General features: G+C 45.9%; 1 protein-coding gene across 1 annotated transcript in view; it reads right to left on the bottom strand.

Annotated features, from left to right (window-relative positions):
• Positions 1-25,558, bottom strand: part of LOC122807148 (transmembrane reductase CYB561D2) — a 902,611-nt gene that overhangs the window by 507,965 nt on the left and 369,088 nt on the right. The window contains exon 3 of the mRNA XM_044078162.1: positions 11,203-11,240. Coding sequence (XP_043934097.1) covers positions 11,203-11,240 — 38 coding nt within the window. The remainder of the gene's footprint in view (positions 1-11,202; positions 11,241-25,558) is intronic.

Raw genomic sequence — 25,558 nt, forward strand, 5'->3', positions numbered from 1 at the left:
AGATATATATATAGATATATATATAGATATATACACACACACACACACACACACACACACACACACACACACACACACACACACACACACACACACACACACAGATATAAAAACATACATACACATGCGGGTGTGTGGTGCAGAAACGTTATACCAATAAAAACAATGACACCCATTGCCACCAAAAACAAAAAGCAAAAATGAACTCTGGTTTGACTTGCTGCTGGGGTGCCTTCTATGTGGAGTCTACATGTCCTCCTTGTGTCTGTGCAGGCTTTCTCCCACCTCCCAAAAACATACATTAGTTGAAATGGAGTTTTCCAAATTGCCCATAGCTGTGAGTGTAGTGCCTGAGTGAACGGCAGTGTGCATTCTGCAACAGACTGGTGCCCTGGCAAAAAAGAATGTAATGCATTGCACCCACTGGCTGGGTGATGAGGTCTGGCTGCAAACTGAACCCAAGAAAGACTGTTTTCAGAGAAAGATAACTTAACAATATCATAGGATCATAGGAGATGACTATAAGCCTAGCCAAAAGTTGAGCCCATGTTTAGACAATTCATCACCCGATGCCACTGTCCAGCAGGGACACTGGTGGAATCCCAGGGGTATATTTTCTGCTTCCCATCCAGTTATCCAGGTTGCGCTTAAAAAGGAATTGTATAGAAAGCACAACAGTGCTGTCCAACACCAGTGTGTGAATACATGTAAGACAGTACAGCAGTTTTCATCATGAAGTTTCCAAATTTGTATTTTTATAAGATATGCACTTCTGTTGCTTACTGTTGCTTATACTGACTATGTGTATAGCAGACATCTTTTTAAGGGGGAACATTAAGGAACATTTAAGTAGAGGTGACAGTGAATGGTGTATAAAAAGAAGGAAGCTGTGTAGCCCTAGTTAGAAGTCAGGGAAGAGCCAAAGGCGTCTGGAATATTAAAAGATTCGTACAGGCCTACAGCAATGGGGCTCGTGAAGAGACTTTTTCCAAGGTCTGCTTCCCAGGAGAGAGACCTGGAACTCATTTGCCTGGAAGGAAACCAGAACCAGAGACTTTGTGTTTCTTTTAGTTGCACTCACCACATGACTTTGTTACAAGGTACTGTAGACTATTTTTGTAGACCACAAACATTATTTTAACTTTGGCAAAACCAGCCTTTCACCTAGGTTTTGCAAATTAAACTATTTTTATTAAAAAAGGGCGCCATCATAGTATCATATTAGCTGCATTAATCTTCCACAATTGTTGATGTAGCAAGTATAAAATTTAGCTTATTTTTTTTTTCTGAAGTACTGCATTAACCTGACACTGTCGAGTAAAACCAGTCCCCCATACAGAAAACATTTCCTTTGGTCTGCATAGTGCTCAGATACTTTTGTGGTATTACATATTTCAGTAAAACACGCTGTAGATGGTCAAAATCAAATGCAAAAAAGATCAGAAGATCTAAGACAATTTAAATCAACAGGCAGCTGTAAGTGATTTCATTCATACAAGACTTCACACTCTTAAAAACAGAAATGGCATACATTTGAATAGCATAAAAATTATGTATCAAGTGACAAAAAGAATGACATGCTTAATTTTTGTGTAGAATTCGCAGTGTGTCAGAAAACAGTTCCAAACTTTGGCTTTTAAAATCCTCTCATTACCATGTCTATAACAAAGGCATCTCTGGATTAGACTGTGATAGATACTGCGGGTCCAGTAATGGATTCCACTATATATGGGTGTGACACCTCACCACTAGACCTGTAATAAAGGAACCTCAATCTTCACCACTGGCAACAGTGGGGGACATACGCTGAAAGGATGACAAAGTACACACACAGTATTTCCAGATGCAGCTCTCTGCATCAAGTGCAATTCCCCTTAAGAGCACACTGACACCACAGTCAGTCTGGGGCTGGTTTCTCCCTCTTTCTCCAGATCTCGAATAAGACTCCCCACTGGCACAGCCATGCAGTTGAGATCTCAGCTGAGTGGCCAAGCCAAGACCTCCAGCACCATCTCTGTCCAACCAGCGCCTCATGTCCCTGACCAAGTAACACACACACACACACACACACACACACACACACACACACACACACACACACACACACACAGGAAAGGCTGGCACAGGTTTAATAACTAAGTTCCCTTTTGCCCAGACTACAATGTAAGTTATCACTGCCACCAACCAGCTACTTTAAGTCCTTTAACAAAGGGATGTCCAATCTTACTGTGTAATGCTACTTTTAATACAAATGGTAGTTTGACCAATAACATGGCTATTAGGAGTGGCCTACACAGTGTCACCAAATAAATATGCAAGTACTTTCAGAACTTAAATATCTCTACACAGATCAGCCACAATGAAATGTTAAATATATTTGATAATAATAAATGAACAAGACAATACTAAATATGCATTTACAGTGACATCAGAGTTCAAAATCACAGGAAATATTTAAAACAACACTGCAGGACAGTCTCAAATAAATAAAGAAAAATATCTTAAGTTTTGCTATATTCCTGACTATATCTAAAAGAATGCCTCTAGACTTACTTACTGCAGAGCAAGGCAGATGTGTGGTGAATGGGTCTTTAGTTGTTGTCAGGTCCAACACATAATGCAGAATGTTGCGTCTCTGTAAGAGACTTCTTAAATTAATATTGCAAATATTACTGCTGGGATAACTTGCAGAATGACATCATTGCTTGTCATCTGACTACTAGTTCCAAGGCCCCAAACAACCATTGATGGCAGCTGGTAGCATTTAGCATCTATTTGTGAAAATACATAGACACGGGCTTTTCCTCAGATCTTAGGCAGATGGTGGAAGTCATAAAACAATAGCCCCCCTTCACATTTCAAAACTAGTAATTATTTAACCTTAAAGACAATAGAGAAAGCACCCTAGTATAGGCATTGTTTCTGCTGCTGCACTGAAACTGAAAGATAACATTTTTTTTATGGTCTAGCCATAAAGTAACTTAATTTCAGTTATTTTTCTGAAGTTTGCTTGACTGAAGTTAACCTCCTGTGTTCCAGTTTCCACTATTAAAATATATATGTTTAAACAGTTACAACAGTGCATGTTCATTTCTGTTCTTTTCCAGTAGAGTACACTGTGGATCCATTTAAATACAAGCATTTTGCAAATACACTTTTCAACACACATCTGTACAGCCAGGTCTGATATACACACAACATACAGTTCTCATACATTTGTAACACAAGCATCTTACACAAATCATTTCGATATTCACCAATGACATATAATTACTTATAAAATTCCAGAAAGCTGGGCTGGCAGTTTCGCCTTTCGTGACACTGGCAATCCCAGATTATGCCACCAAAGTGGCATTTACATCAACCCCCCCTTTTCCCCATTTGTACATGTGGTCAGGGAGTCATAGCAACAGTGATCAAATCACCTAGTGCCAATGTTCAGACCACAGAGTGGTTAGTCACGAAATATTCAGAAGTAATCCCAGTCTGAAAAGTCAACTGCAAAAACCATAGCAAGTGATATGGTTCTGCTACTATGCAAGGTCAGGATACCAAAAGCAATATTTACTGGTCAGGGACTGCCCCCATTAATGTCCCAAGTTACACATCACCTGTGCCAATGTTTTAAAGTAAAACATCTCTGGACCACGGTATATCACCACCTCACCGATGGCTTGGTGAAGCTTTTCAACTGAATGCTAAAATCTGTGTTAAGGATGGTCACTGATGAGAACAGGAAGAAGCACAAGCAGTTCCTACTTTACCTCCTATTTGTTATCTGAGAAGTATCCCTGGAATCAATGAAATGTAGTCCTTTTGAACTTCTTTTGCTCAACATTAAAATAACATCATGACCTACAACCATAAGCTCTTAAATATAAAACCGGCAAATTAAGTGAGAGGAGGCAGAACACTGACATGCCCTTTGTGGACACTTGGGAAATTACAGTTGTGTACCTACCACAAGTGTAGATGTTTGAGTGTATTCACTGTTGCAGTCATTACAATTGGGTTATCCTGCTGGCAACCTACCCGCAGTCGGCCTGAATTCCAAAGTCTAGGTCCGGCGTCGGTTGCTGTCGCCTCCTCCCTGACATCAGTGCACCAGGGCTATAAAAGATGCAGCCGACGCCATTTTCTTCAGTTTTTCTTGCCCCAGATGTCAGGTGCCCCTAAAATGGTAGGCTAAATTATGCCAATTAGCATGCATGCACAAACAACAGCTTTTCCTTCATCTACAAGCAAATACACCACATAGGTTATATAGAATAGAGAAGTACAGATAAGTCCCAGCAAAGGAAAAAGGGGGATGGTGGGAGGGTAACCTGGACTGCAACAGTGAATACACTTGAACTTCTACATTTATGGTAGGTACACAACTGTACTATGTTCGTCGTGTTTCACTGTTGCAGTCATTACAACTGGGTTGAATTCCAAAGCTAAGGTAAGGAGGCTGGTGCTAAATACGATTAGGAGAGGCTATCAGGCCCTGCAGAACTGCAGTGGCAAAACCTGCCCTGGATTTAGAGTAGAGAGGTAAGTGATAGTGCTTTGTAAAAGTATGCACTGAACTCCAAGTTGCAGCCTCTAAGATGTCTTTGGTTGGTAGTCCTCTGAGGAAGGCTGCTGAAGTGGCTGCTACTCTGGTTGAATGTGGCGTAATGCCCTTAGGTACTGATTTGCCATGCTGTGAATAGCAGAAACGAATGCAGTGGCCTACCCACTTTGAAATAGTCTGCTTTGAGATAGACTTCCCTTGTGATCCTGCAGCATATGCCACTAGAAGTTGTTCAGTCTTCAGGAAAGCTTTGGTTCTGTCCAAGTAGAAGCCTAGCTGCCTGTGAATGTCCAAAAAATGCAGAATTCTATCATCCTTATTCTGAGGGCTTGGGTAAAAGGTAGGCAAACTGTTTGGTTAAGGGCCACACTGGACACTACCTTAGGCATAAATGTAGGGTTTGTCCGCAGAGAAACCCTGTCAGGATGGAAAATGATAAAAAGGTTCCACAGCCATAAGTGCCTGTAACTCTGAGACTAGCCTAGCACAGGTTATTGCTAGGAGCAAAGCTGTTTTTCAGGATAAGAATTTTAAATCAGCTGTAGTGGCTGGCTCAAACGGAGGCAAAGTGAGTTTTTCCAAGACATAGTTGAGGTCCCATGCAGGTATTGGTGCTCTCCTTGGAGGTCTTATGTTTTTGGCCCCTCTGAGGAACTGCCTTAGTAATGGATGAGAAAAAACAGGTGGTTCTGTATTGTAATGAGCTGAAATGGCAGAGGCATGAATTTTAATTGATGAAAAGGGAAGGTCTTTATCAAGCATCTCAGTTAGGTATTGCAAAATCTGAGGGATATTTGGAACAACTGTGTTAAAACCTTGTGCCTGGTTCCAAGTGCAGAATCTCTTCCATTTCTCGGCATAATATTTTCTGGTGCTAGGCCTCCTGGCTTCCAAAATAACAGCCATCACTGCTTTAGAGAGAGGTGTGTCTTGACTGGCTACATTATACGCCATGCTGCCAGGTTTAAGGTCCTGAGTTGGCTGTGCAGTATCTGACTGTCTTGCTGGGTCAGTAAGTGAGGAATATGAGGTAATGTCCAAGCTGGGAATTGAGACAAGCTCTTTAGGATTGGGTACCAGTGCTGGCGGGGCCAGTCTGGGGCAATCAGTATAATTTTTGGTCTCTCTTGTCTGACCTTGAGGAGTACCTTGGGTAGGAGAGGCAGAGGAGGAAAAGCATGTACTGTTAGTGTTTCCAGCTGAAAGATAGAGCATCCACTTTCCATGCTTGCTTGTGATAAGTCCTTGTGCAGAATCTCTGTATTTGGTAGTTGTGAGGGGAGGCAAACAGGTCTATGCCCGGGCATCCCCAGTTCCTTGTTATCATACTGAAGACTTGTGGATCCAATTTCCACTCGTGGGGCTCCATTAGGTTTCTGCTTAATTCGTCTGCCAGGGTATTTGTCCTTCCTGGCAGGAATTGCACTTGCAGATGTACTTGGTAAGTCAATGCTGTGTCCCACAAATCCATGGCTAGTCTGCAGAGGGGGTAGGAATGTGTGCCTCCCTGCTTGTTTATGTACCACATGACTGTATTGTCCGTCCTTATCAGTAGTTGTCCTGGATGAAGTAGATCCTTGAAGGCTGTCAGGGCATTCTGAACAGCTAGCATCTCTTTTTGATTGATATGTAGATGCATTTGACTTGCGGACCATGTGCCCTGAATACATCTTCCTGCCATATGGGGCCCCCAGGCATAATCTGATGCATCTGTTGTCAATGTCTACCTGGCTGTGGGTAAGGTGAACGGCTGTCCCGTGTTGTGGTGACAGGCTTCTGCCCACCATCAAAACTCCTGTTGCAGGCAGGGAAAAAGGGTAATTAATGTTTCCAGGCTGTGGCAATGTTGAGTCCAAACACTTTTTAGATACCACTGAAGTTTCCTCATATGCAGTCTTGCATATGGAATTAGCAGAATGCAGGATGCCATGAAGCCCAAAGCCTGCAGAATTTTTCTTGCAGATAACTGTGTCTTTGTTGCCAACATTTTGAAATAAGTAGTCAGTTGTCTGTGTTTGTCTGGCGTGAGATAAGCCATCTGGGCAGTTGTATTTAAGCTTGCACCCAGGAATATTATCTCTTGAGAGGGTAAGAGTTTTGATTTCTTTTCGTTTACTGTGTACCCTAGACCTGTTAGTAATCTTTTTACAAACGGCAGATGCTGTAGCAGAATATCCTTGTTCTCTGCTTAAATAAGGCAGTCGTCCAAGTAAGGGTATATTTGTATTCCTCTTTGTCTGCAAAATGCAATCACTGGTGCCAGGCATTTTGTGAAGACCCTGGGTGCAGTAGATAAACCAAAGGGCAGTGCAGAGAACTGGTAGTGTATTGAGCCAGCTATAAATCTGAGGTATCTTCTGCATGATTTTCTGATTGGGACATGCAGGTATGCCTCTTTTAGGTCTAAAGTCACCAGCCAAGCCTTGTTGCCCAGCATGGGCAAAAGTTGCTGCAGAGTTAACATTTTGAATTTTGGAATATCCTGGAATGTGTTTAGAATAGACAGGTCCAGTATTGGTCTCCAGGCTTTGTCCTTTCTGGGCACCAAGAATAGCCTTGAGTAGAATCCTAGTCCCTGCTCTTGCTGTGGTACTAGCTGAATGGCTCCCATGTCCATGAGGGATGAAACTTGTTTTTGTGCCTCTGCCCATTGATTGTGTGGCAGGTCTGACATACCGTTTGGCCTTGGCAAGGTGTGAAAGTGGAACCTGTAGTCTTGTAATACGATATTTAAGACCCATTTGTTCTGGGTGATCACATGCCAGTTTTGTGAAAAAAGTGCTAGTTTTCCCCCCAAAGGGGCTGCCAGAATAATAAGTGCTTGGTGCTGGCAGAGGAAAGTCATTGAGACTGTTTCCTGTATGGCTGTGATTTATTCTCTCCGCTTTTGGAGGTAGAAGCACCCTATTGTTTAAGGCCTGTATGAGCCCTGGGGTTGTGATCTACCTCTGGGGCGTCTGTATCTGCCTCTTTGTGGCCTGTCTGACACTGGAAAGAACCAGTTCTTTGTAGGCCAGTTCCTGCTAAATCTGGGAGGCTGTACCTGCAAGAAATCCTTGACTGTTTGCATAGATTTAACTTTTTCCTCCATTTTCTTCAACACCTCTTCTGCTTTAACACCAAACAAAGTATCTTGCTGTAATGGAGCATCTAATAGTTTTACTTTAACATGATCAGGCAGATTCTGTTCTTTTAACCAAGTATGTCTCCTAATGACATAATCTGTAACAGCAGCCCTGCAGGAGGCCTCTAGAGAATCAAAACCACATTGCAAAGTATGCTTTCCCACTTGTTCAGCTGCATGCAATAAATCCTGCATTTCCTTGTTTTCTGCACATTCTGAATTTGTCAACATTTTCTGTTTAAGCAGTGACATAAGATGCTGCACATATTTAAGCATATGAAACTGATCATTTAAAGCTCTTACAGCCAAGGTAGCAGAAGTATAAATCTTTTCCCCCCATCTGTCCAGGGCCCTAGAATCCCTATCAGAGGGGATAGGGTTTTTTGCAGTGGAAGTCTTGACCCCTTTGGGACCCTGAGAGATGGTTTCTGGGTCAGCAGTAGGGTTTTTATAAAGAAATTTATGTGAATCAGGAACCCTGTAGTATCTATTTGGCTTAACTGGAGCTGGAGGTAAAGAGTCTGGAGACAGACCGAACTCTGAGAATACATCTACAATGTCTAAAACAGGATGGATAGCAAGGGGCCTGTGCTGACGTAAATAAAAGGAAGTCTCTGAGCCTTTTCTTGGATTCTGAGTAATCCTGGCTCTCCCAGTGGAAATGCTCCCTCATAGTATGCAGTGTCTCCCCAAAAGAATAATCCTCAGGAGGAGAGGCTGAAGGGATAGATTCTTCAGCATCAGAATCCTCATAGGGAGGAAGAGAATATTCCTGATCAGAAGGGGAATCAGAGGAAATGGAAACCTGATCTGAAGATTCATATTCTATCTCTTGCCTAGGCCTCTTATCAGGAGAGGGATGGGAACCCCTAATCAAAGTAATTAGGTCTTCGGCCATTTTAAGCATCTGTGTTTTAGGCATGGAGGCCTGTCCAGGAGAATGTTGCACTTGTTTATTTGTCTTTAGAGCTGCTTTAGTCTTTGTCTTTGAAGCTGAAGTAGGTCTCACATATAAAACTGTGTAGGTCTGAAAACACCCTCAGAAGCCGATGCCTGCTCAGCGGCTCTGGACCCATCTGAGGGAATAGTCTCTGAGTGTCCAATACCTTGAGTTTCCAGCGGCCTAGTCAGCTTCACGTGGGAGTCGGAAGTGGCCTGTGGCTCTGAGGTAGCGGGCGTCAGGGGCTGCGAAAGCGCCTCACTGAGAACCGGCAACTGGCCTAGCGGAGGCCTCGTCAGTTTTGGACCTCAGATGCTTGTCCTTTTCTTTTTCTTTGCGTTTTTTATATACTCTGGTAGTCGGCTGATCCAACGGCATTATATAATTGAATCTTCTGCCAAAGTAATGAAATGCAAAATCGTACCGACGCTTAATAGTGCGTTGGTTAAATCTAGCACAAAACCGACAACTAGCAACGTCGTGGTCAGGGCCTAGGCAAGGAATACAGTAAGAATGAAAATCCTTATGAAGTATTTGTTTCCCACAAGAAATATAATTATTAACTTTTTCTGACAACGGTCTGTAGCAAGAAAAAAATGTCCCCAACGGGGTACTAGGTTTTAATGAAGACTTCGCATCTGAAATTCGAATTTGAAAATCTCAGGAGTCAGCCAACTGGCACTTGCGAACTGCTTTTGCTTCAGTCGCCGCGCGGCAAGAAAGACTGAAGAAAATGGCGTCGGCTGCATCTTTTACACCCCTGGCGCACTGACGGCAGGGAGGAGGCAACAGCAACCGACACCGGACTTGGACTTTGGAATTCAGGCCGACTGCGGGTAGCCTGCCAGCAGGATAACCCAATTGTAATGACTGCAACAGTGAAACACGATGAACATCCACTGTCTGGCTGTAATGCCAAAAAGCTGTCTAGCCCTGGAAGAAACTGAAGCCATATTGTCAGCATCTAAAGGGGCATCAATAATTGGGGAGTAGGGAAATTAGGTTTGGAGTTGGAAGACGGCAAAGCTTTGCCTCAGAGGTCTTGGGCCATTGGGCCTCCCATTGGGCTGAAGGTGTCTCTAAGGCCTCAAGCACCCTTCCCACAGATTCTTTGGTTGTTGACTTTTTTTGGTTTCTCCATTTTATGAAGGATGTGCTCAGATTTATACTTTTGCAAACCACTAAAAGAAAGAGCTCCCTAAGAAGAAGATAGGATGGATACCCCCTTGACTTAAGGTCAGAATGCTCATAGGAGGAGATGGGATGATGATCTCCAAAGCATGAAGGCACTAAAAGTTAAGTGGTAATCCTTTGTTGTAATCTATCTCTCATAAGCACATTTACTCGTGATCTTTTCAGGGGATGTCATCAGCCTCCTAAAGAACTCTCAGAATGTCACAGGCAAAAAAAGCTACAGTTAATAACAAATAATATAATGAAATGCAATGTGTTAATATTAGCAAGTAAAAGCAAGAAAAAATCCAAAATGAATACTTAAATATCTACAACTTCCTGGATGAGACCAATGAACAGACAACCAAATGTTCTAATGCTACCAAAAAGAACAGAAGATGGTGTGGTTTGCCCCCCTTTTTCTTTCTGTATTCTGCTTACATTCTTTTTGTAGGGAGGAGAAAAGCCCCATTCTACGAAGTTTGAAACCCCGGAAGTCTAGTTGAATGGGAGGAGGTTTGCCTGTATTTATCCCCATCAAAGAAGACTTATTCTACAACAGTGATCCCTAGGACAAACTTGTATTGCTGTGTGGCTTTCAAATAAAAGTGGCTAATATCTTTTGAACCTCCCCTGGCCTAAACAGTTTTACTGCGATGCCCCCCCCCCCCCACTGCATGCATCTATGTTAAAATGTACTGTTTTACCTACAGAGATTTTGTTGGATCAATGCAGTCTAGAGAAAAAAACAATTTATCCCTTTCAAAAGATCACTACCCATATGACACACCAACCACTTCCCATCATGTTGCCTTCAACTTAAGTTTAACACTCCTTAAATAACTCTCAAAGCAAGAAATGTACAATGGGGTCCTATAACCATTTAGATGCTCTCGCCAGGGAGAGAATTAGTGATACATCTAGAGTCAATGGTTGCCCTTGTAGCTTTAATCTCAAAAACAATTCACCCATAAAATATGCTCAAGCAATGCACCTCTGCCCATGACAACAGACATATGTAGACAACTTGCGTCTAAGCCTCATGATAGTCAAACACTATTCTCAATCACCACCAGAGTACCACTCTCTCTGCTATAATGGGATATTTTAGTCCAATCCACTAATGATGAACCAGTGATGACAAGTGATCAGTTCTATGCCCTGGTACCACAGAGAGACACCCCACTCCTCCCCTAGGGGAAAGCCACTCCTACCTGCAATTTTTCCATACTGAGTATTTCATCTGGAAGTGACACTTGCTTTACATATTTTTCCAAAGTTATTGTCTTATCGTTTTAGAAGCTTTTCTCTCCGGGACTCCACTGAAAAGGTGCTTTTAGCCCAGTCGGACTATCACGGTCAATGGATGTAAATAAATTAAGTTTAAGAAATTCAAAATATGCTTACCGCCAAAGTCATGAGAAAGGGATGCCATGAAAATAAGCCTACAGGGGAGAATAAAAAAACACAGATGTAACAATCAAGCTTCTAACAGGCCCAGTTATTAACCAGAATTAATAAACAGGAAATATTTTTTCAACAGTTTCTTCAACCACATTAGTTTTAAAGTCTTCAGAATCTGATGTACAAATGTACACCACTATCCATAATTTGCTGGATGCATACTACAATTTCAACATAAAAAGAAAGTAAAAAGTACAGTTTTGTACCTACCATAAATGTAGATGTCCGATAGACATGCAACTGCAGTCATAACATGTGGGTTGTCCTGCCTCAGGCAGCCCTCGGTCGGCCGGATTCCAAAGTCTGGGTCTCGGCTGATGTCGCATTTCTCTCCGTCAGAGCGCTGGAGTACATAAGCATCAGCCGGGCCATTTTCTTCAGTGTTTCTTGCCCCAGATGCCAGGTGCCCTCCAAGGAAGGCTGTAATCAAATTGGAAGACAAAAACAGAATTCCAAACAAATAAATGAGCAATAAAACAAATACACCATAACAGATATCCCCAGCTAAGAGTAACAGGGATAGGAGTGGACCCTAGGCATAGAGGGGTATGGAGGGAGGGAAAATCCGACTGCAGTTGCATGTCTATCGGACATCTACATTTATGGTAGGTACAAAACTGTACTATGTCCTTCAAGAATGCAACTGCAGTCATGACATGTGGGTAGAATACCATAGCTTAGCTGGGGGAGGAGGTATGCTCTAGGAAAGAGATGGTGTGGCAATCAAACCCTGCAGGACTGCCGAAGCAAAGCCTGCTCTAGATCTGGAATATAGAGGGAGATTGTAGTGTTTGGAGAATGTATGCACGGAGCTCCATGTAGCAGCTTCTAGAATGTCCTTGGTAGGCACCCCTCTTATGAATGCTGTAGAGGTGGCTGTAGCTCTGGTGGAATGTTGTCTCACATTGGCTGGAACAGTCTTTCCATGAAAGGAATAACAGAATCTGATGCAATGTCCAATCCATTTAGAAATAGTCTGTTTTGAAATTGCTTTTCCTTGGACAGCAGGCTACAAAAGTTGTTCAGACTTCCTACTGGCCTTGGTTCTGTCCAGGTAGTATCGAAGTTGTCTGTGAATGTCCAAGGTATGCAAAAGTCTTTCCCCCTTATTCTCAGGATTGGGGAAGAAAGCAGGCAGATGAATGGCTTGATTTAGAGAAACCCTAGATACCACCTTTGGCATAAAAGTAGGGTTGGTCCTTAATGAAACCCTGTCTCTGGGAAAATAATAAAGGGTGGTATTGCCATTAGGGCCTGTAGCTCAAACCCTTCTTGCTGAGGTAATTGCCAACAGGAAAGCTGTCTTCCATGAGAGAAATTGCAAGTCAACTGAAGCTGCTGGCTCAAAGGAGGTAGAGTCAGTTTTTCTAATACAAAATTGAGGTCCCAGGCTGGCACTGGGGCCTTTCTTGGTGGCTTAATGTTCTTGATTCCCCTGAGGAATTGTCTTAGTAAGGGGTGAGAGAAAACAGGAGGATCAGTGTTGTATCTAGCTGAAATAGCAGATGCATGTATCTTTATGGAAGAATATGAGAGGCCGTTCTTTAACATATCTGCCAAATATTCCAAGATGAGTGGGATGTTCAACAATGATGCATCATGTCCCCTGCTGGTATTCCAATTGCTGAATCTTTTCCACTTGGCTAAGTAAACCTTTCTGGTGGATGGTCTTCGAGCCTCTGTTAGTATCCGCTGAACTTCCTTGGAGAGAGATAAGCTGAAGTTATTTATGGGATCTCCCAGGCTGTTAGCTGCAGTGTCTGAAGATTTGGATGCAGTATTTCGAAATTGTGTTGAGTCAAAAGTAGAGGCCACTGGGGAAGGGCCCACCTCCTGGTTTGACATATGCTCCGTAGTAGTGGGTACCAGTGTTGTCTTGGCCAGTCCGGAGCTATTATGGTTCCCTTGGGCTTCTCTGCTTTGATCTTTAGTAATACTGAGGTCATCAGTGGCAGAGGTGGGAATGCATAGATTGCTAGGGAGTTCCAGTTGAATGAGAGGGCATCTATTTTCCAAGCTTTTGGATGGTATGTCCTTGTGCAAAATTTTGGTAGAAGATGGTTGAGGTGAGAGGCAAATAGGTCCACTTCTGGCTTGCCCCATGTCGAAGTGAGTTGTCTGAAAACCTTCGGATGCAACCTCCACTCGTGTGGATCTGTGAAATTCCTGCTTAGGCTGTCCGCCAACACATTGTCTTTTCCTGGAACAAACTGGGATTGTAACTGGATGTTTAGGCTCAGCGATTTCTCCCAAAGCTGCATTGTCAGTCTGCAAAGGGGGTAAGAGTGGGTGCCCCCCTGCTTGTTTATGTACCACATCACAGTGGTGTTGTCTGTCCGTATCATTAAATGGCCTTGCTGGAGTTGGTGTCGAAAAGCCTCGATGGCATGGATTGCTGCCAGCATTTCCTTTTGGTTTATATGCAGATGTGTTTCCTTTGGAGACCATTGTCCTTGTATACACCTGCCTTCCATGTGCGCCCCCCATCCAAGGTCTGAGGCGTCTGTAGTCATGGTCTGTGTTATCTGTGGTTTTTTGAATGACATACCTGTGTTTTCCTGGCTCACCAAGGCCCACCATAGGAATTCCTTTTGTAGGCATGGAATGAGTGGTATGATTGTCTCCAAGTTGTTGCTGTGTTGAGACCAAATGCTTTTTAGGTACCATTGAAGCTTCCTCATGTGTAGTTTTGCTAATGGAACCAGTAAAATGCAGGATGCCATGTAACCCAGGGCCTGTAGGAATCTCCTTGCAGTCATCTGGGTGAGTTTTGCTAAACCCTTGAAGTAATGAGTTAACTTCTCTTGCTTGTCTTCTGTCAGGTAAGCCATCTGAGAGGCTGTGTCTAGTTTGGCTCCTAAGAAGATTATTTGATGGGATGGCTGCAGTCTTGACTTCTGGAAGTTGACTGTGTATCCCAGAGCTTGAAGTAGTCGTATGACATAATCCAGGTTTTTTGTCAACATCAATTTGTCGTCCGCTTGTATGAGGCAGTCGTCCAGGTACGGGTAAATTTGTATATCCTGGAGCCTGCAATGAGCAATTACTGAAGCCAGGCATTTGGTAAATACTCTGGGCGCAGTAGATAAGCCAAATGGAAATGCTGAGAATTGATAATGCTCTGGCCCTGCAAGAAATCTGAGGTATCTTCTACAGCTGTGTCTGATAGGGACATGCAGGTATGCCTCCTTGAGGTCCAGAGTAATCAGCCACGACTCCTTGCCCAGCATGGGAAGGAGTTGCTGTAGAGTCAGCATTTTGAACTTTGGTACTATGAGAAAGGTGTTTAATGCGGACAAGTCCAGTATTGGTCTCCATTGAGATTCTTTTCTTGGAACAAGGAACAGTCTTGAGTAAAACCCCTGGTCTTGGTCTTGTTGTGGAACTCTTTCTATTGCTTTCATTCGAGTCAGCAGAGTGATTTGCTTGATAGCCTCTGCCCTCTGATTTTGTGGTAGGTTTGGCATGCCTTGTTTTCTTGGTAAGGTATGAAAATGAAACCTGTACCCTCGGTCTATAATGTCCAAAATCCATTTGTCCTTTGTTAGTCTGTGCCAGTTTTCTGCAAACAGAGATAATTTCCGCCAAGGTAGCGTGTAGTTGTTCCCTGGTAGGCGGTAGTAGAGGAAAGTCATTGAGTGTGTGGTTGTTGGGCAGGTGAAACCCCTCGTCACTTCTTTGGTTTCCTGGCTGCCATTGTCGTCCCCTGTAAGGGCCTCTGTATTGGCCTCTTCCTCGCCACGTCTGTTCTTACCCCTTTGAAACTTTTCTGGATTAGGAAAGGACCATTTTTCTGAAGGCCAATTCCTACTGAATCTGTGGGGTTGAACCTGGAGGAAATCTTTCACAGTCTGGACTGATTTTGTTTTTTCTCCTATGGTTTTTTACACATCCTTAGCATTTGCACCAAAAGCTTGTTCTTTTCCAAAGGTGCATCCAGAAGTTTTGCTTTTACATGATCTGGTAGAGGTTGATCTTTTAACCAAGCATGTCTACGAATCACTGCCCCTGTCATAGCTGCCCTACATGAAGCTTCCAGTGCATCATATCCACACTGCAGGAAGTGATTGCTTACTTGCTGAGTGTTATGTACAGCTTCCTGCAAGGTCTTCCTGTCCAAAGGATCAGGAGAAGCTAATGTTTTTTGTAAATCTTCTAAGAGATAATCCTGATATTGTAACATATGAAAAAGGCAATTTAAAGCTCTCATAGATAAGGTAGTGGATGTGTAAACCTTTTTGCCCCATCTCTCTAATGACCTCGCTTCCCTGTTGGAGGGCAAAGGATTTTTTGAGGTGGAGGCTGAAACTCCTTTAGGCCCCTGTGAAATAGTTTCCAAATCAGCAGTATGGGCCCAGAATAAATGGGAATGAGTTTCTGGAACCCTGTAATACCTGTCTGGCTTGTCTGGAGCAGGAGGAAGAGAATCAGGGGTAGCACTAGAGTCAGAATACAAATCATCCAGAACATCAAGTACAGGAGGAATAGCTAAGGGCCTGTGCTGAGGCTTCTTAAGGAAAGTCCTAAGGCGTTTCCTAGAATCAGAATATTCCTGACCTTGCCACTTGAAATATTCCCTCATGGTGTGCAGAACTTCCCCAAAAGAAATATCCTCAGGAGGGGAGGCCGAAGGGATGGAATCTTTTGCATCCGAGTCCTCATAGGTCTGGAAGAGCTCTTCCTGACTATCAGAGTGGGCAGAGCCCTCAGAGTCTTCATCTGAAGGAGTAGGGTCAGAGGGATCAACCCAGGGCCTTTTATCAGGAGGAGGCTGGGATGCTCTCTCAGGATGGGCCTGTGAACCTCTAATCATGGAAATTAAATCAGCAGCCATGGACATAATTTGTGTCTCCGGAGTCGGCTGAGGTAAGGATTTAGAAGTAATATGCTTTGTTTTGCTGGCTGCCTTAGCCCTAGTGTAGGCCTTAATAGACATGGCCATAGGAGGCCTGGCAGCTCCACGTGCAGGAGTGACCTTGTCTACAGCAATGGTCTCGGGCATTTCCTCGGTTTCGGTATCCGGAGGAAAATCTATAACTGGCGGAGTAATGTCTGGAATCGGAGTAGTCGGTAATGCGGTGTCTTCGGTTCGGAGCGGTGGAGAGACAGTCTCAGAGGGAACCGGAACACTTGCGCTAGGTTTTGGCGTGGAGTCGGTGGTAGACGCGGGCCGAGGATGTCGGTCCCGGTCTTTTCGCTTTTTGGGAGTTTGCGATGTCGGAAGATCCGAAAGCATGGTGTAAGCAAATTTATCGCCGAAAAAAACTTCAGTGAACTCCGCCCGGCGCCTGAGAGTGCGCTTGTTGAAGCGAGCACAGGCTACACAGGCCGAGACGTCATGGTCTGGGCCCAGGCAAGGGAGGCAGTAAGAGTGGAAATCCTTATGAGGTATTTGTTTACCACAAAAAAGACAATTATTAACTTTTTCAGTAATTTCTGACATCGGCTGAGGCAAGAAAAGGTCTCCAACGGGGTACTTAGCTTTTTTGATGACTTCAGTATAGTAGAATACAGGAGCTGACCGACCGGCACTTGCAAACTGCTTCTGCTTCGGGCACCACGTGGCAAGAAAGACTGAAGAAAATGGCGTCGGCTGATGCTTATGTACTCCAGCCGCTCTGACGTCGGAGAGAAATGCGACATCAGCCGACGTCGGACCCAGACTTTGGAATCCGGCCGACCGAGGGCTGCCTGAGGCAGGACAACCCACATGTTATGACTGCAGTTGCATTCTTGAAGGACATCATAAGTTTCTGCAAGTCAACGTGCACCAAGTACAAACTCAGAAATGTACAGAGTCCAACCATCATAGACAAAAGCCATTACAATCCACAGAAGTGCAGTAATCCAGGCCAGAGTCACGGTTTAGATTGCTCTACTTAACATATATTTTTGGTACACTGTTACTTTTGGCAGTAGAAGCAATATAAAAATGTGTATACTAGAAATAATACACTCACACAACACATGAGAAAATCTTCTAGTGGAAAATATCAGCTTGCATTGTCCTAGCAATAGTGGTTAAAGGGATGGTCAACAAAATAAGGAGTTGACAGTTAAACTCAAAATTCAGAAAAAGAACAATTTAACAGTCATAAAAGTTCAATGACAGTTTACTTATTAGAGTGATTGATTTGTTTACCAGGGTAGTGCACTGACCACCATGGACCAATCTGAAGCTCAGCCTAGGTGAATACTCATAAAATACATAATAAAAAAAGGATAAACAGTTTTACCAAGCGAAAGTAAAGTAATACACAGTTACAAGCTTGATTACAAAAGTTAATGGTTGGGATTCATAAAAACCGGGAACACAGATATGGTCAAGTCAACTCTGTTTACCATGTCTGCATGATGAGAACCAGTGCCATTAATGATGTACAGCAAAGGAAATGAACACACACACACACACACACACACACACACGTACACACACGCACACACACACACACACACACACACACACACGTGGGTACTGGTGCTCACTAGAGACACTGTTGTAACCCACCTCCTGAAGATGTCATGTCAATGGCCCATGCATGTGCTCAGTAATGTTCCTTGATCTCAAATGGGCAGAGCTTTAGCCCTGGTCTGCTTCATTTGTTGATTTCTGATGGGTTTTAGCCGTCATTCCAGGATTTATATGACACTGACAATAAGATGCCATTTTGGAAATTACCCCCTGCAAACCATCTGTAGAGGTCACAGGTTTGATATATGTGGGTGTTATAACTGCCTGGGTGGCCTGCAGGCACATTAGCTGTTGCCCTGTGCATTACAGACTACCTGGAAGTTGACAGAGTGCCACCCTGTGTGCATCCTAGTTCCCTAAGTAAGCCCTTTATTTTAATGTGGGTGCAGTCTAAGACCCCGGAACCTCACGAAAATGTGCTATATCCTAGAAGTCCTGTGTGGTGTTCCCTCTTTCATTTGTGGTATGTGAGGTGAGCAACACATATGACCCCCCCCCCGCCCGCTGAAGCTTGGCATCAAGAAACTGAGTACTCTTGATGCAGATGCCCTGATACAGCCACTATGTCTATAGTAGGTCACCAAAAGATTCCAACAGCTAGTACACAGAGTCACACATGCATTGTTAGCCACAGGAACAGCTACTTCATGACTCCATACAGTACTGGTACACAATGCTGATGATGTGAAGTCCATGAAATGTTAAGCATGGTTGGATGACCAAGCACCTCCAGGAGCCTAGCCAGGTTTTCCCGAAAGAATAATGATGTCCTGTGTCCAAAGAGGACATTGAGGGCCAGGCATTTATAACATACCGCGGTCCGTGAGGGACATGGGTGCCAAGCCCGGTGTAAATTTTCTGTTCCCCATCCACTGGTCTAGGTTGTTCTTAAACTGGGTAGTATATAAATAAGAAGTTATGTACTCACCATAACATTCCATCTGTGCAGGTAAACTTCATTTGTCAGCAACCTATGGGAATCGGATCCGACCTCGGATCTGAGCCGGCAGTTTTCAACAGCTTTAAATCCGAGCTCCAAGCTCCTCCCCTACCCATAATCCCCTGCCAACCCTGACTGACGTCAGATCAAGTTTGCCCAAAAGCAGATACTGCTCGAAGACTAATACTTTCAAGATAAAGTGGGTAACACCCATGGACCCGAGTATGAAAACATTTGTAAGTGAGGGGGCAGAAGGGAGGGACGGTTGCTGACAAATGAAGTTTACCTACTCAGATGGAATGTTATGGTGAGTACATAACTTCTTAATCTGAAGTAGTTAACTTCATTTGTGCAGCAACCTATGGGACAGAGTCCCCAGCTACCTGAACCTTGGGCGGCCTTCATGGAAGGATGTTTCGGAGCACTGCAGAGCCAAAGAATGCTCTCCCTCTGGAGATAATGTCCAATTTATAGTGATTGATAAAGGTATGAGATGAGGCCCAAGTGGCTGCCGAACAAATATCATCCAAAGAGACTCTAGCTCTAGAAGCCGCAGAGGTAGACATAGACCGAGTAGAGTGGGCATGGACTCCCTGAGGTGCGGGCCTGCCAGAACTTTCATATGCTAAAAGGATGCACTGTGAAATCCATCTAGACAGCGTGACCTTAGACACAGATTTACCCACGTTAAATTTGGCAAAGGAGACTAACAACTGGTCAGATTGCCTATGACCAGATGTCCTGTGGATGTAGAAGTGAAGTTGTCTATGCACATCCAGTGAGTGTAATTTGTATTCCCCTTTGTTTTGGTAATTAGGAAAGAAGACTGGTAGGTTGATGGACTGGTTAATATTCGATTCAGAGGCAATCTTAGGAAGAAAAGAGGGATTGGTCCTGAGGTAAACTCTATACTTGTGAAAAGTCAAATATGGGGGTTTTACACAAAGGGCCTGTAGTTCAGAGACCCTTCGAGCCGAGGTGATAGCGACAAGAAAGGCCATTTTCCATGACAAGAATTTAAGTTCTACTGAAGCTGCAGGCTCAAACGGAGGAGCTGTCAAGGCCTGAAGCACCAGCATTAAATCCAAAGGAGGGACTACATCCTTCACTGGAGGTCTGAGCAGAAAGGTGCCCTGCAAAAAAGTCTTACACAATTTCGTGGTGATCAAAGGGCCCAGTTCATTTCCCACGTGATAATGAGAGATAGCTGTTAGGTGAACCTTGACTGTGGAGGAGCTAGCCCCCTGATGAAACAGCCTTGACAAGAAGTCTAATACTGCGGGCAAAGGAGCTGTGAAAGGATCCAAATTTCAACGTTCCGCCCAAATGGAGAAACGTTTCCATTTGCTACTATAGATCTTTCTAGTAGAAGGCTTGTGCGCTGCTACTAGAATAGTTTTAACTGGGGAAGAGATACCAGGAGTCCTAGCTACAAGTGGAACTGGAGCAGCCAAGCTGTGAGCTTGAGATTGTCCAGATTCGGGACTGGGAGATCTAGGGGTTGGGATATTAGATCTGGATGGGGATCCAGAATCCAAGGAGGATTCACCAGATGAGACCAAAGGTAAAAGGAACCAGGTTTGACGAGGTCAGAATGGGGCAATGAGGATTATCCTGCTCCCCAACCGGCTGGCTTTCTGTAGAAACTTCAGCATCAGAGGAAGAGGAGGGTAAGCATAAAGTAGACTGGGAGGCCAAGCATGCACCAGAGCGTCTCTCGGAGGTTCCCCGGAGGGGGAAATGAGAGCAAAGTAGTCGTAACATTTTGTGTTCGAGGGAGAAGCAAAGAGATCGCAACAGGGTTGACCCCATTCGGCGAAAATCCGATTCACTATCTCGGGATTCAGGGACCACTCGTGTGGTAACAGGATGGTGTGACAGTCTGTCAGCTAGGATATTGGACCACCCCGGAATGTGCGTTGCTATAAGAAAGCGGCTGGTGGAGAACGCCCATTCCCACACCCTCACGGCTTCTCGACAGAGTGGGTAAGACCTGGTTCGCCCCTGTTTGTTGATGTACCAGACAACAGACATATTGTCCAACTGAATCGCAATAGTTCCTACAGGAAGAGGGTCCTGAAGTGCTTGCAATGTTAACAGCACTGCCCTCATCTCTAGGACATTGATATGCAGAGAGGTTTCCGTGGGGTCCCATGTGCCTTGGACTGTCCTGCCCGAACAATGTCCCCCCACCCGAGGAGGGAGGCATCCGTGGTCACCGTGGCTAGGGGAAGGGCCATAGAAAAGGGGCGTCCTTCCTGGAGTTTCGGAGACTGGAGCCACCATAAGACAGCCCTCTTGCAAGCCCTGCTGAGGGGAATGGGATGGCTCAGAGGAAATCAAAGGAAGGACCACTGGACCTGGAGGGTCCATTGTAAGACCCTCATGTTCAAACGCGCCATTGGCAAAAGGTTCATTGCCGCCGCCATTGAGCGTAGAGCCCTCAGGACCAATTCCGCCGGAGGAGCTGGAGAATGTAGAATGGCCCGCACATGTAGCCTCAGGGTTCTTAGCCGGTCTGTGGTCAAGAAAGCTAGGAGCTTGTTTGTGTCTAATCTTGCCCCTATGAAGTCTATAGTCTGAGTCGGGGTAAGAGACGACTTCTCTATGTTGATGGTGATCCCCAGCCGGGAAGCTAGACGAAGAAAGTAGTTTCTGGCTGCGCAGAGTAGATGCCTTGTCAGGGCAGTGAGGAGCCAGTCGTCCAGGTATGGGTAGACCTGAATTCCCTGGAGCCTCAGCTGGGCCGCTATCACTGCTAACACTTTGATGAACATCATGGGGGCTGTGGTGAGACCAAAGGGAAGGACCCAGAATTGGAAATGACTGGCTCCTAGCCAGAAGCGGTGGAACCTTCTGGATCGCCTGTCCATCAGAATGTGGTAGTACGCATCCTTGAGGTCTATAGAGCACATCCAGTCATTCTCCCGCAAAAGGGGGAGAATGGATTGAAGGGTGACCATGCGGAACTTCTCTTTGGTTACAGACAGGTTCAGGGGAGAGAGGTCGAGGATAGGTCTTAAGGCCCCTGTCTTTTTTGGCACCAAGAAGAACATGGAGTAAAACCCCGACCCGCACTTGTCTGGCGGGACGTGTTGGATGGCTCTTTTTTCCAGCAACTGTTGGATTTCTGTTGCTGCGGCCTCCCTCTGACCGGGTGGGACATCGGGGAGGTATCTGGGGCTGCGTGGGTAAAGAGAAAAGGGAATCTGATATCCTCTAGATATAATGCGAAGCACTCAGCGGTCTGTTGTGATGAACTCCCAAGCTGCTAGGTGCTTCGAGAAATGCCCCCCGACTGCCTCCAGAGTGGAGCAGTCAGGCAACCCCTCAGGAGTGTTGTGTGGGTTGGTCCGAGAAGGGTTCTCTGGATCCAAAGTTCCGCGGGCCCCCGCTGCCTCTAGGGTGGTGTCCACCCTGCCCTCCTCTGCCGCGGAAGGGCTGGGAGTCCGGAGCGGGATGGGACTGTTGCGACTTCCGGAACCACATCTTCTTCTGTCCCTTTTGGTTCTTGGAGAAAGACCTCTGGGGAGCAGAGAAGTGGACTCCGACGGCAGACAACGTCTTCCCGTCCTTCTCGCTCTGGACCAAGGTATCGCGAACAGTTTTGCCAAAAAGGGCAGAACCATCGAAAGGGGCATTAGCGAAAGATGCCTTGAAGGGTTCCTTGAAATCACAGTGCCGGAGCCAGGCCTGACGCCTCATGGCAAGGCCCGCTCCGCTGGCTCTAGCAGCTCCCTCCGTGGCATGGGACAGTAGCCAAATAGAGGTGTTTGATATGGATCGGAGAGTGGCCATCCGGGTGGAGTGCAATCGCTTGTCCTCCGCCGACATGGACTCGGGGGGGGGGGGGGGGGCACGCAGCTTACTCTTTGATAAGGTCCCGCTGCAGTCGAAGCACATGTGCCATGTAGTTCAGCGACCTCACAGAGAAGGTAGCCAAACTAAAGACCCGCTTCCCTAAACGGTCCATCGACAGAGACTCCTTGCTCGGGGGATGAACCGAGGGACTCTCCTGAGTTAGTTCCCTCTTGGTGGCCGCCGCCACCAACATGGCATCTACAGGGGGACCCTTACTCCAGTGGGACTTGTCAGAGGGTGGGCTAAGAATTTTGTCCGGGCGCTTGGGGACTGGCTCCACAGTGTCCGGCTCCTTCCACGCCCTGGTAGTAATCAAATCTACCAGGGGGTCGGCCAGAGGGGACACCCAAGAGGTAGATGGGCCTGCTTCAAACGCCTCCAGGAACATGGATTTGGCCGAGGTAGGCTTTGGGGCAGACCCCCCCCCCAATCCTGAGCATCTCCATGATGTCACCAAATGAGACATCTTCGGGGGGGGGGGTGATCTTGGGGAGCCTTCCCCCTCCTCCAAATCCGTGTCCTCAGTCAAGGACTCAGGGGAGTCCAGGTGCCTCCTTTTGCACTTTCGCTTGTGAGGAACCTCCTCGGGGGGGCTGTCCGGGTAGGTCTCACCAGCCACGTCTTGTTCCAAAGGAACAACCTGGGACGTCAGAGCAGGCTGTCCCTAGGGCCGGTTGATGGAAGTCGGGCCCAACAGAGGAGTGCAGGGTGGAGCCAAGGCAAGGGCCGGGGGCCTGGAATCTCTCGACAGGGCCCTCTCCACCATGTCGAATGCCGAGAGAGAGCTGCTCTCTCTGGGATCCGAAAGCAGACCCTCACTCTGATCCGAAGGACGGATCAGGGCCAGCGCCGAAGCGATCGGATCTGACGGACCAGTATGTTCCGACCTGGATGCAGCCGAAGGCATACCGATACCCCCGGATCCGAAGCTCAGCCCTCGGCTCTGAGAGCTCGGATCCGAAGAAAATGGACCCGACAAACTCGAGGGAAGTGTTGGCGCCGAAGTACCCGAGACTATCGGTGCCGACACACCCCCGGCTCCAAGGCTGCCCGGCTCCGAAGACTCCGAGCCCTGGTAGCGGGATGGAGAAGGAGCTATTGGGGAAAAAAAAGGGGTCAAGCTCCCCCCCGGAGGGGGAGGAGGCAGGAGCACTCCCATCTGCAGTTGGGCCTGGAGGAATCTTCTCATCATCCGGTCCAAATCTGCATCCGTGAGACTTCGGGTTGATCTCGATGAGGCCACAGAGGCGGGAGGGGAGTGTCGCCTCGATGACCTCGAAGGAGATCGGGTCTCCTCTTCCTCAGGACCCGGTGAAAAGCACGGGGACCGGATCCGAGACGGAGGAGACCCAGAAGTCCTGGAGGGAGAAGACCGCTTAGCCGGGGGGGGCCGAAGCAGAGGCCTCGGCCCGCCGCTTGTGATGCTTCTCCCTCCTTTTCTCTTTCCTGGCCTCCCTCTCCTCCGGGCTTAAGGCGGGAGGTTGAGTCCCGGCCGTGGGGGAGGGAAGCAGGAGTGGCAGCCACCACAGCGGGAGCCACAGTAGGACCGGAGGATGAAGCCGAATCCGGGGGCAGAAGACCTGCCTGAGTCAGCTTAGACCTCCGGTCCTTGAGTGCCCTGGGGTTGAACGTCGCACAGATGGAACAACCAGGAGACAGGTGTTCAATCCCAAAGCACAACACACAGAGTGTGGCCATCTGCTGGGGACAGCTTATGGCCACACTCAGTGCACTTAGAAAAGATCGGCTTTGGGGCCTCAGCCATTTTAACTAAAGAGAAACCACACACGTTAGGCCCCAAATACACACACACACACACACACACAACCCTAACGGAACCACGAAGGAAGGGGGAGGTAAATGACAAAAAATATAGAGTTAAACTAGAGAGGGTTTTGTATAAAAAGGGACCTGGAAACACTCACAACCAAAAACAGAAGAAAAGAGAAGAAAAAGGTACATTTTTTTCTCACAAAAAAGTCTCTAACACCTGGAACTCTAGATCAAGCTGCTGTTGGATAACCGCGGCAAACTAGATCTGAGGTCAGTCAAGGGTGGCAGGGGATTATGGGTAGGGGGAGGAGCTTGAAGCTGGGATCTAAAGCTGTTGAAAACTGCCGGCTCGGATCCGAGGTCGGATGCGATTCCCACAGGTTGCTGCACAAATGAAGTTAACTACTTCAGATCTCAACTTCACATGGATGGTTCCATAGGAGAGGCAGTCTTCTGGGGCACATATCTGTCTCTCCAGCACGTTCTGTTTAAGTCACAGACAAAATTCAGGTTCCTAGACCTTGTACTTCTGGTACTATTTGACTGAAGAATATGTAGGAGATTCATAAGTGTGGGGTTTGCAGATGCCTTGCAAGCCAGGCACAGATCACCCTTCAGCAATCTATAGGAGACTGAGTACAGGGAAAGGGCTTTAAGATGCTCTGTATAAGGCAGGATTGTTATGCCTTGTATTCTTTTTGTAAGCAACCTCTGAGGTCACTCTAGCTGCTGCATATGCCTGGTCAGGTACATACCAAAAGGAGCACTGTACCCTAATTAGCCGGGATGGCTGACTTCCCAAAATGTACAATTATTCATTACTTGGTATTGAGTTTAAGACCATGGCTTTGGCATAATTTGTTAGTCAGAGAAAAACCTTCTCGAAGAATGCCAGTGTTTTCAGGGGCATTGGCCTTTCACAAAAAAAAAACTGTGCCTAAAATTCTAACATCTGCTCTACATTAAAAAGTGATTTTCTCCACCCCATAGCTGTCATTCAGCTGCCACTGGCTCCTCTTCTCATGAGTGTGCCCTAACACCCTCCAGCCCTGCAGCAGTCTTGTGAACTCTGTAACTGATGTCTTCTGGAGGTGTTAAATGTACTACCACACATGTACAACCTCTTTCTAAGCTATGGAGCCACTGCACTAAAAGGTGACTTTGGTCAGCTGGAATCTAATTAACTGGTCTTGAATTACCTGTAGTAATGAACTAGTTTAAAAGACGTACACTCACTATAAAGAAATACAGAT

The sequence above is a fragment of the Protopterus annectens genome, chromosome 7.part0, assembly GCF_019279795.1.
Source record: "Protopterus annectens isolate FY-2018-M chromosome 7.part0, PAN1.0, whole genome shotgun sequence".
Classification (NCBI taxonomy): domain Eukaryota; kingdom Metazoa; phylum Chordata; order Ceratodontiformes; family Protopteridae; genus Protopterus; species Protopterus annectens.